At 50.5% G+C, this 11,479-nt stretch overlaps 1 protein-coding gene across 4 annotated transcripts in view; it reads left to right on the top strand.

The window, feature by feature from the left end:
* The window catches only part of DPP6 (dipeptidyl peptidase like 6), a 928,521-nt gene that overhangs the window by 885,030 nt on the left and 32,012 nt on the right, over positions 1–11,479 (top strand). For all 4 annotated transcript variants that reach the window (XM_003792026.3, XM_012806527.2, XM_012806530.2 and 1 more), the window contains one exon: positions 5,783–5,830. In XM_003792026.3, the coding sequence (XP_003792074.1) occupies positions 5,783–5,830 (48 nt within the window). The remainder of the gene's footprint in view (positions 1–5,782; positions 5,831–11,479) is intronic.

Here is an 11,479-nt window from a genome sequence, read left to right as displayed (position 1 = left end):
TCCCCAGCTCAGCAGGCTCTCTGCCCTGTGTCCCCTCCCCAGCTCAGCAGGCTCTCTGCCCTGTGTCCCCTCCCCAGCTCAGCAGGCTCTCTGCCTGTGTCCCCTCCCCAGCTCAGTGTGTTCCAGGTGGAAGCTGAGCTTTCAATCCGGAGATGTGCTTTGGAGGAAAGGCTGGGAGAGCAGAGCTGTGCCGCCCCATCTCCAGGGCACATTAGCAAGAAGTAAACTTTTTGTTTGTTTTTCGTTCCTACTTTTTTTCATTTCAGATTAATATGAGGGTACAAATGAGTTATATACCATGGAATACCATTCAGCCATAAAAAAGCTGTCCTTGTTTTAAAGCGCTGAGATGGGGATTTTGTGTTTGAGACGACAGTGTGTTTCGTGAGCGGCCGCCTGGTGCTGCTCACGGGCTTGACAGACACCTGCTGTCTCACCCAGACGCAAAGGTGCAGGGGGGGGATTTGGAAGCTCTGTTTATGACAAGAAAAAACAAATAGCCCAAATAGCCATCAGTAGACAGTGGTCTAAATAAACCAGGGTATTTTCATGTAAAAAACAATTAAAAATTTGTTTTCAGCTTCTAAGGTTATTTGTGTAATTGTGTGTTACGGTGTGTACCGTTCTGTGACTTGCGGCCTTCGTTTGACCTTCGGTACTTTGTGTTTGCCCCGTTGCTGGGAACGTGTCTCCTAATCCTCCTGTGTGCTCATCATGCTCCGCTACGCAAGCTCCTGTCTCACTCGCCCTCTCTCCTGCTGGGGGACCAGGTGATCTCCTGTCCGACTCTGTGGAGTTGCACCCCTGCACCGCCCACCACGGGGCTTCTTACACATCAGGCCACCTGCCAGTGTCACAGATGTTGATAAACTGCTCCCCAAGTGGCACCGCAGTCACCCCCGGCAAACTTGGCCTCCCCCTGTGCTAGTCAGACTAGGGATTCAGACTGGACAAAATATTTCACGTGAAGATTTGTTAAATTATGATATATATGGCATGTATATTCTTGTGACTACATAACCAGGTGGCAAGTGCATCCCTTCAATATTTAAAAGGAAATGATAAATACAACTTCAAAATCATGGTTACCCCTGGGACAGAAGGGGTTTGGGATTGGAGAAGGTGCACAGGTCACCTTAAGTCCCCTTGGTATGTTTCATTTATTATCATTTTCCCATATTCTTTTATTTTGTTTTTGTTTGGTTTGTATTTTTTCCTTTCTTTAGTATTTATTTTTAATTAATAATTGAATGTACTTGTGGATGCAATGTGACGTTTTGATGACCGCATCCACTGTGGAATGACTGGGTCAGGCTCATTAACATCTGTCACCTCACATGCTTGCTTCTTTGTGGTTGGAACATTTTAAATCCACTCTGTTAGCAACTTTTAAAAACACAACACATCGTATCTAGTCACCATGCTGTGCAGTGGCCCCCCAGGACCGAGTCCCCCTGTGTCACTGCAGCACGGCCCCTGGCCAGCGTCTCCCCTTCCCCCAGCCCAGCCCCAGGGACCCCCTTCTACTGCCGTCTTCTCTGAGTTCAACTGTTGCTGATTCTACGTGAAAGTGAGATGGTGCAGGTGGTCTCTCTGTACCTGACTCAATTTCACTGTGTCCCCTGGGTGTACTCCTGTTGTCCCAAATGGCAAAATTCCCTTCTTTATAAGGCTGAGGGGTATCCAGTCTTTTAACAAATCCGTCATCTCCTGATGGGCATTTGGGTTGGTTTCCCGTCTTGGCTGTCGTGAACGGCACTGCCCTGAGCATGGGGGTTCAGGTATCTCTTCAACACACAGATCTCAATTCCTCTGGATATACGCGCAGAAGTGGGCTTGCTGTGGTTCTGTTTTTAGTTTTTTGAGGAACCGCCATGCTGTTGTACTAATTTGCATTCCCACCAACAGTGGACAGGAGTCTCCTTTCCTGCACATTCTCACCAGCACTTGCTCCTTTCGGTGACAGCCAGCCTACAGATGGGAGGGGACATCTCACGGGGTTTTAATTTGCATTTCCCTGGTGATGAGTGATGTTGAACATTTTTCATGTTTATATCGGCCATTCGCATGACTTCTTTTGAAAAATGTCTCTTCAGGTCCTTTGCTCTTTTTCAACAGGGTTATGTGTCTTCTTGTTACCGAATTGTTTGAGTTCCTTTGTTTCTAGTATTTTAGATATTAGCCCCTTATGTGATGTGTGATTTGCACATATTTTCAACCAATCTGTGGATTGTCTTTTCACCCTACTAACTATTGGGAGGTTTTTTATGTTTGTTTATTTTTGCTGTGCAGAGATTTTTAGTTTGATGCAATCTGATTTGTCTATTTTTGCTTTTATTGCCTGTACTTTGGGGGTCAAATCCAAAAACTCATTGCCTAGAAAATGTCATCAATCTTTTCCCCTGTGTTTTCTTTCAGCAGTTTTACAGTTTGGGATCTTATATTTAAGTCTTGAATCCATTTTTAGTTGACTCTTCTATAGGACCTGAGAGAAGAGTCCAATTTACTTTATTGCATGTGAATAGCCAACTTTCACAGCACTACTTATTGAAGAGACTCTCCTTCCCTCATTGTGTTTTCTTGACAACTGTGTTGAAAATAAATTGACTATAGATGTGTTGGTTTATTTCTGGACTGTGTCTCCTATTCCCTTGGTTCATGTGTCTGCTGTATGCCAGTGCCATGCTGTTTGGATGACTATGTCTTTGTAATATGTTTTGAAATCAGATAGTGTGATGCCTCCTCTTTTGTTCATTTTGCTCAGAATTGCTTTGGCTATTCAGACTCTTGTGGTTTTATACAAATGTTAGGATTTTTCTTTGACAAGTCCTTTTTTTCCTATTTCTGTCAAGAATGACATTAGAATTTTGACAGGGATTGCATTGACTCCAGAGGCCACATTGGGTAGCATGGACATTTTAACAATATTAATTATTCCAGTGCGTGAGTGAGGGGCTGTCTTTCCATTTATTTGTGTCATTTTAGAAGAATTTGGGTTACTTCTGGGAAGTGAGGATGAAAACAGATCTTTTGTCACCTTGTTCTTTCCTTAGTGTTTGAATATTTTCAGAAGCACGTGTTAAGTTCATTAACTAAAAGATGAAAAGGAGAACAACAGCTCAACAGCTTTCTTATTCTATAGATGAGACCAAAGTCTTAAAACTGCAAACCTGTGTTTTCTTCTCTATAAAACGTGGTTAGAAGCACCTGCTTTGCAGAGCTGCTGTGAGGGTTCAATTAGAAAGTATTCATGTAAACCTCTAGCAGAGGGCCTTGTACACAGTCAGCACTAAATAAATAATAGTGTTTACATTATTAATAAGAACACAGGATATGCTCTGTCTGCTAATTTACTCACCTTAAAATGTACAGAGAAAATAGATATGAAGGTTCTTTATTTCTCATTAACTGATATCTTCGTCCATATGGGCTCCCCCCAGGGGCAAAAGGGATCTTAGAGCCAAGAAACTTATTTTGATTTAAAATTTAAATCGGGCTCGGTGCCTGTGGCTCAAGCGGCTAAGGTGCCAACCACATACACCTCAGCTGACAGGTTTGAATCCAGCCCGGACCTGCCAAACAACAATGATGGCTGCAACCAAAAAATAGCCAGGAGTTGTAGCAAGCACCTGCGGTCTCAGCTGCTTGGGAGGCGGAGCAGGAGAATCTCTTGAGCCCAGGAGTTGGAGGTTACTGTGAGCTGTGATGCCACAGCACTCTGCCCAGGGGGACAGCTTGAGGCTCTGTCTCAATAATAATAATAATAATGATTGAAATCTACAGCAATGTTTAAATCTCCTTTGGTGAGATTTGCTGTCTCTTCAGGTATAAATATGTAGACTCTCAGGTCACTGTTCCCTCCCTGAGTAGGGGGGACTAGATTCAGCAAATAAAAGTACATGATACACAGTCACATTTGAATTTCAGGTAAACTACAAATATTTTTTAGTAATATGTCCCAAATTCCACAAGGGATTTAACTATAGGAAGAAAATATTTCTTGTTTCTCTAAAGTTCACGTGTAATGAGGCACCCTGCATTTTATCCAAACCCTATCCCGGGGAAAGGAACACAGCATTGGGAAAAAGGGCCCCTAGACATCCTGGACTTTGAATGTCCCCTGGGTAGTGTCTGGGTCCAGTCCCTGAGCACTGGACAGGCCTCCACTCTGAGGTCTGTGGCTGCCATGATGCATAGTGTGTATCTCCGCTTAGCTAGCACCTGTGGGTGTGCACTGGCCAAACCCAGCCACCCACCTCTCCATGGAGGGCTCTCGGCTTTTCTGCCACATCCTCTTGGGGCCCTGGACTGGGATGTCCACTCTGCAGCCTCTGCAGTGGGTCTTTGAGTCCTCACCAGGGTGGGATCCTTGGCAGATTTCCTGGGTCTCAATTCAGCCCCTTGTCACAAGGCCCCTTGGAAGCGTGGGAGAGTTCTGATGGTAAAGCCAGGGACTCTAGACTCCAGCTGTCCCTCTGCCCAAATATGAGGTATCCTGCAGCTTTGATGCAGCCACCCTCTGTGAGTCCACAGCGTCCCAGACTCCCCAGCCTGAAGCAGAGCCCAGCCTGCAGCCCTGGCCACAGCCCCCCACTGCCCACCTGCCTGCTCGTCCTTTCTCCCTCCGTTCTCTGACAGCTCCCCAGAGACAAGGGGGCAGCCTTCCCCTGCAGTCCCACCACCAGCACGTAATTGGGCACTGACTCAGTTCAAAACACCACTCTAGATGCTAAAAACAGCAGCAGCTAATGAGACCAATTCTTGGCTGTTGTGGAGCTTACATCAGTGCAGTGAGTGAGGGGAGGGACAGCGGGCAGCCGCGGGGCCATTCACGCGCGCTGAAGGTCCTGATGTGACAGCACCCAGGACTGAGCTCCATGAAGGACAGAGAGGCCGATGAGGAGATGAGGCTGAGGCCTGGCCTGCTCGGGCCAGGGTTCAGTCGGGGGGGGGGGGGGCAGAGCTGTTTTTTCAGTCTGAGCATGAAGAGAAAGACAAGCCGGGGCTGGGTCTGGGGCAGCTCCCTCCACGCAGGAGATCAGCAGCCGGAGCTGGGTCTGGGGCAGCTCCTTCCACGCAGGAGATCAGCAGCCTGCCTCTTCAAAAAGAAATAAAAAAAATATTCAGAAAACCCTTTTGAGTTTCTTTCTGTACTCTCCTTTTGCTAAAAATAATTTAAAAATCAGTCCACCAAGGAAGTTTGTCAGGGGCCACTCTGACCTGAATTGTGCCTCCTTCTCCTCCCTGCCGGAGACTGCCCAGTTCCCGGAGCTGAGAGCCGTGTGCTGGTGATTCAAGGGAAAACTGCAAGGCAGTTGAACATTTTCAAAATATTCCTGTTGCATTAATAAGTTTTTACAAAGTATCAAGAGACCAGTGGTTGGAGTGACTTCCTTCCTGGAGGAGCCAGCAAACACATCTTCCCAAAGGCTGACCTCACACCACGGCTTGAGCAGCTCCATGAACTCAGTGATGCCATCATGGAATTGTGTCTGTGTGATAAAAATGAGGCTGTAGGGGTATAAGTCCAATGTAATACCTTGTAAAACGATGTTATATGTCATCAAGATAATTCACAAACATGCCCCACAAACCGGGTTCGTTGTGATTGAGTGGGGGTAGAGTCCAGGCCCAGCCCCTGGTGGCCCTGCCATCCGGCCTCTGTCCCCACACGCCCCGGGTCGGCCACTGTGTGCAAAGCACCTTCTTTGCCTTTGTTCTCAGCTGAACTAACAACCTCATTTCTGTTTCTTTCCTGGCATCCCTTCTCTGCCCAACACAGGCCCTGGCGTCCCAAAGGTGACGGTGCACAGCACAGCGGATAAGAGAAGTAAGTGCTTCTTTTTCCTATATGTTCCTGAGGTTCAGGAAAAGGGAGCAAAACGCTCCAGGCCCACGTTTTCCTGTTCAGAAGCAGAGATGGGTCGCTCCCCAGCAGTTCAGAGTAGGCCCTGCTGGTCACCAGTCCTGAGGAAATGCCCTGGCAGGGAGGGCCACATAACCCAACAGGAGGGTCTGCAGACCCCTTTATGAATGCTCAGCCCGGAGGGCCATTGTCTAGGATTCTCAGAGACAGGGTGGATTAGGACGGCCGGTGGCTAAGGGCTTTTGTAGCCTGACATGATGGCCACCCCTCTGAGAGCCTCCCCCAGGAGCAGGTGGAACTCAGGCCTCCTGGAGCCACTTCTGTCATTATGGGCCAGGAATGTCATCACGTGTCGTGCTGCCACAGGGTGTTAAAGGAAATGCTGTTCTGATGCTTGTGGAAATGGTCGGGAGACTTTTCAGGACTGTGGTGATGAGACTCTGACAGGGGACAGAGACTGGGCTCAATTCCACATGCAACGGGGCCCAGCAGGGATTTATCCATCACCAGCGAGCAGAGTGAGGGCTCAGCGGGAACAGGGACTCAGAGAAGGCATCAGTGGCGAGGTCCTTGCTGAATGGCCAAGACAAGACTCAGCTATCAAAGGTGATCAGATATTGCAGGTGAGGGTGGGGGTCCTTGCTAAATGACTTGGCAGGATTCTTACTGCACCTGGGCAGTGCAGCCAGAGACGGGACAGGTCAAGGTCAGAGTTGAATAGGGCAGCAGGGCCTGACTGAGCTCGGTCAATGAGGTGGTCTTTGTCAGGGGAGGGAGCTCTGCAGAGGCTCTTGAGGTCTCCTAGCACATTTTTGCTTGAAGGGACCCCTGCAGGTGACCACACGCACATCCACACTTCAAAATAACACTTCAGTCAGAGGCAGACACTCAACTCAGCTGAAAAGTGAAGACCTGCCAGGGTCCCTCCCTCGGCCATCCCCAGGTGGCCCCCCTTCCCCCCGGGCCTGCTCCCTTTCTGCGCCCGGGACCACCTTCCCTCAGAAAGCCAGTTCCCAAAATTCCTTAGGACCTAACCCCAGAAGAGATGGGGCCTCCCCAGTGACCCCCTGGTGTGAATGACACTCAGATTCATCTCCCAGTGTTGAGGGGGGAGGAGGAAAGTGCTGGGCAAGGGGTCCCCGAGACCATGTTCAGATACTGCTAAAATGTGGCTCGCGCGCTTCAAGAGGCTCAGAAATAAATAGGTTTGAAATTATTTAAATGCCAGGGGGGAAAAAAAGAAAGCTATAAAGTAGATGTCTAAACGAAACCAAAAACATCCAGAACGTGATTGGCCATCCGAGGGGCGGCTCTGAGAGGGGCTGGGATGGCCTCTCTGTGTAGCCTTCCAAGAGGCAGCCCTGAGAGGGGCTGGGACGCCTCTGTGTGGCCATCCGAGGGGCGGCTCTGAGAGGGCCTGGGATGGCCTCTCTGCGTGGCCATCCGAGGGGCAGCCCTGAGAGGGGCTGGGATGGCCTTTCTTTGTGGCCATCCGAGGGGGAGCCCTGAGAGGGGCTGGGACGGCCTCTCTGTGTAGCCATCCGAGGGGCAGCCCTGAGAGGGGCTGGGATGGCCTCTCTTTGTGGCTGTCGGAGGGGGAGCCCTGAGAGGGGCTGGGATGGCCTCTCTGTGTAGCCATCCGAGGGGCAGCCCTGAGAGGGGCTGGGATGGCCTCTCTTTGTGGCCATCCGAGGGGGAGCCCTGAGAGGGGCTGGGACGCCTCTCTGTGTGGCCATCAGAGGGACGGCCCTGAGAGGTGCTGGGACAGCCTCTCTGCGTGGCCGTCGGAGGGGCGGCCCTGAGAGGGGCTGGGACGGCCTCTCTGCGTGGCCATCGGAGAGACGGCCCTGAGGAGGGCTGGGACGGCCTCTCTGTGTGGCCATCAGAGAGACGACCCTGAGAAGGGCTTGGATGGCCTCTCTGTGTGGCCATTGGAGGGATGGCCCTGAGAGGAGCTGGGACACCTCTCTGCATGGCCATCGGAGAGACGACCCTGAGAAGGGCTTGGATGGCCTCTCTGTGTGGCCATCCGAGGGGCAGCTCTGAGAGGGGCTGGGATGGCCTCTCTGTGTCCTCACCTGGGACCATTCCAGGGGCCTGTGAGGTTGGGAATTGTCCCCTAAGGACGTAGGGGACAACTGCCCAGATGTCACTGCCCTACTCTGTCCACCCACTTGCTGCCCCCTGACCCGGGCACCCAAGGGTGTGAAGAGCCCCGTGGCAGGGCTGGAGCTTCCACCATGGTGTGGCATCAGTGGGGCCTGACAGACACCCTCCAACACAGCAGTGCTCTTGAAAATACTCCTGCTCAGACCACTTTGATTTTCACAAGGTGTTTGTTGTTCATTTTGAGTGCTGGTTAAAATTGAAGAATGCATGGAAAATTTTCTGATACTTTTAGAGGTTTTCCCCTTCCTGAGCAGCAGTCTGTTGGGAATTAGACAGGGCGTGTGGTCCAGTTAACAGGCCGCAGCCCGGCCACTGTCCTGGCTTAGCTGTTTTAGAAGATGCTATCTTTGGGGGCCCTGCGAGAAGGGGGCACAGGACTCTATACAATTTTTATAACTTCCTGGGAATCTATAATTATTTAAGATTTATTTTTTAAAAAACATTGATGGTCTGATAAAAAAGAACACAAAGCTATCTCTAAACTTTAAAGAAATGTCATATATTATCTGGCTGTTCTTACAAAAATTCACTTAAATGCTATTTGCTTCTTTGTGGGATGGTATTATTAATCCACTCCAGCCAAAAGGTTAATGTAGCACCTACTTTTTTGAGAAGGAATTTTAATTGTTAAGACACCTTCAGGCCTGGGTAGGGTCACTCCCTTGAGGATGGGGGGGCGGGGCTGGAGCATGAGCACGCTCAGTGAGTCGCTGGCGCCCTCACACTGGCAGAGCCACTCTAGCTTCCAAGGCTCGTGTGGAATGAAGGTGAGCAGAACTACATGCGAGGTACCCGTAACATCGAGAAAGTATTTTATTTATTCCATTTATAAATAAGGTAACATGTAGGTGGAGTGAGATGCAATTCTTTGAGAATCAGGTAAGAACTCACTAATGTCTCCTGGTACGGGTGACATTCTAAGGTGCTCCCAGGCCTGAGACGGGAGCTTTCCCAGGAAACCAATCAACATCTTTCCTCTTGGGGGTTGACCAGCCACGTTAACCAACCAATCCACCTGATACTGACCTACCAGATCTTTCCTCCTGGGGGTTGACCAGCCGCTTTAACCAACCAGTCCACCTGATACTGACCTACCAGATCTTTCCTCCTGGGGGTTGACCAGCCGCTTTAACCAACCAGTCCACCCAATACTGACGCACCAGAGACCCTAGACTGTCAGCTGTATTCCGTTTGCATGAAGATGTGTTTTGAGGAAGGCTTTTACTTTTTGCAGTTGAACCATCACTTGAGGGACTGTGACTCCTGGAGGCAGAGACGGACCCAGCGGGTTGAGAATTGGGAGGCACCAAGCTCACAGGATGAGGAGCGTGGCATGGCAGGGTCCCTTCTTCCCTGCATGACATCTAGCAGTGAACCTGAAGGGGACACCCTGTACTTTATCTGGGCCAAGTGCTGATTAATGGGAAAGTGGGCAGTGTTTCTGTTCCACTGTGACGTGTGGGATTCTTCTCATGACGTCCATTTTACAAGCCCATTTATGCAGCTGTGTGTGAGCGCTGGGTTTCCTGCAGCCTGACTCAAACTTGGGACATTCCGTCCTCCCTTACCTCTCTCTGCGTTGCTAGTGTAGTTAAAGCTCTTTCAGCATGCTGACATAAGCCATGCTTTAACTTGGAAAAAAGATTAAATGTGGCTGAATCAGAGCAGCACCCCAGCCCAGGAGGAGAGCAGGGTCTCTGGTGGCTCAGCGCCTGTTTCATGTCCAGACTTTGTGGTTTGGAGAAAGCTGGGAGAGCAGTCCAGAATACCACCGTCCCCGTGCTGGGCACAGTACCCGGAAGTCTCCCTTTCCACATTCACTTCTGTGAGCTAACGTGTCCTGTCTCCATGGAGTCTTCTTTGCAAATATAAAAATCCCTTATATCAGGTAGGGTCCCATTTGGACAAGTGTAACCAGAAACTCAAACTTGCTGTTGCTCACACTAGCAGGAGGCAGAGGCTACTGGGCCCTGGGCAATCCTCCCGCCTGTCCAGCTGCCACTAAAGCTCTCACCTGCAGGGTTGCTGTAAGACACACAGGGCTGGGAGCTGGAACAAGGAAGGGACAGAGGGTAGGTTCCCATGGCTGAGACAGTCTTCTTCAGGCCATCTTCCCCCAAGTGCCACTCAACACACCGGTTCCATCTCATTGTCCCCAGCCCACTCCCAAGTCCAGTCCTGGCCACAGGGGCTTTGACATGGCCTTTACCTGGCCGCAGGAGCTGGGACATGGCCTTTCTCTGGGCTCTACAGCACCTACAAGGCAGTCAGGATTTTATTCCTAAGTCACAACAGCTGCTGTGACAACCCCCACCTAGATCACGCCAGCTTAGCACATGCACCTGTAAGCTGCTGTCACAAGGGCCCAGACTATGTATGGGAAGTTACTCTGTCCCAGCCCTGGAGTTAACAGGGTGAGATGAAGGGGCTGGCTGCAGTGATACCACTGCACTCAACCCAGGATGATGCAGTGAGACCCTGTCTCAATAAAAAGGAGAGACAGCAGGGTGCAGTGGCTCACACCCGTAATCCCAGCACTCGGGAGGCTGAGGCGAGTAGATTGCCTGAGCTCATGGATTCGAGACCAGCCTGAACAAGAGTGAGACCCATCTCTAAAAATAGCCAGGTATTGTGGTAGGTACCTGTAGTCATGGCTACTTGGGAGAAGTCTGAGGCAAGAGAATCACTTAAGCCCAGGAGTCTGAGGTTGCTGTGAGCTATGATGCCACGGCACTCTACCGAGGGTGACAATATGAGACTCTGTCTCAAAAAAAAAAAAAAAAAGAGAGAGAGAAAGGGAGGGACATAGGAAGGGAGGGTGTGTCTGGAGAACAGCAAGAAGTTACGGAACAAGTCTTCTAGAGAGCCTGCCTAGACTTTAAAAGATGAAGTAGAATGTTTACACTTTTATATCTGCTCGGTCCGTCAGTAAACACCAACCAGTCTTGGTGTGGGCCTCAGACGCACCTGGGAGGCTGGGAGGTGAGGATACTCACTGTCTGACTGGCAGATAGTTACTTGAGCAGGAGACGGAGACCTTGGCCCCCTGGACACTGCCCGCTTCCCTCTGCTCTGCCTTGGAGGACCCACCTGCAGGCACAGGCAGGGGGGAGGCAGGAGCCCAGGGCTGTAGCGGGAGTGAGTGGCCAGTGTGCTCTCGGAGCCGCAGCCCCTGGGTGTTGCTGGTGGAGCCTCTCCGGCCTTCCCAGTGAGTTTTCCTTTTGAAGTGTCTGGTGTCCCCTTTACAGCTCCCCCAGCTGTGTCTGTCCTGGACAAAATGCTCTGATTTCATTTTGTCTGTAAAGTGGTGGCCCCAGGGAGGAGGCAGGTGCCTGGCACCCCCCGGCTGGCACAGTCTGCAGCACAGCATGGTCGGCTACATCAAAGCGGTGGGCGCAGAGGCCTCTACACAGGGTCGCATTCAAGGTGCGACTCGGGCAGGCG

This window comes from Otolemur garnettii, unplaced genomic scaffold (genome assembly GCF_000181295.1).
Source record: "Otolemur garnettii isolate 467f Iridium unplaced genomic scaffold, OtoGar3 scaffold00053, whole genome shotgun sequence".
In the NCBI taxonomy this organism is placed as follows: domain Eukaryota; kingdom Metazoa; phylum Chordata; class Mammalia; order Primates; family Galagidae; genus Otolemur; species Otolemur garnettii.
The sequence above is the reverse complement of the archived record's forward strand: the minus strand, read 5'-3'. Positions and strand labels throughout refer to the sequence as shown.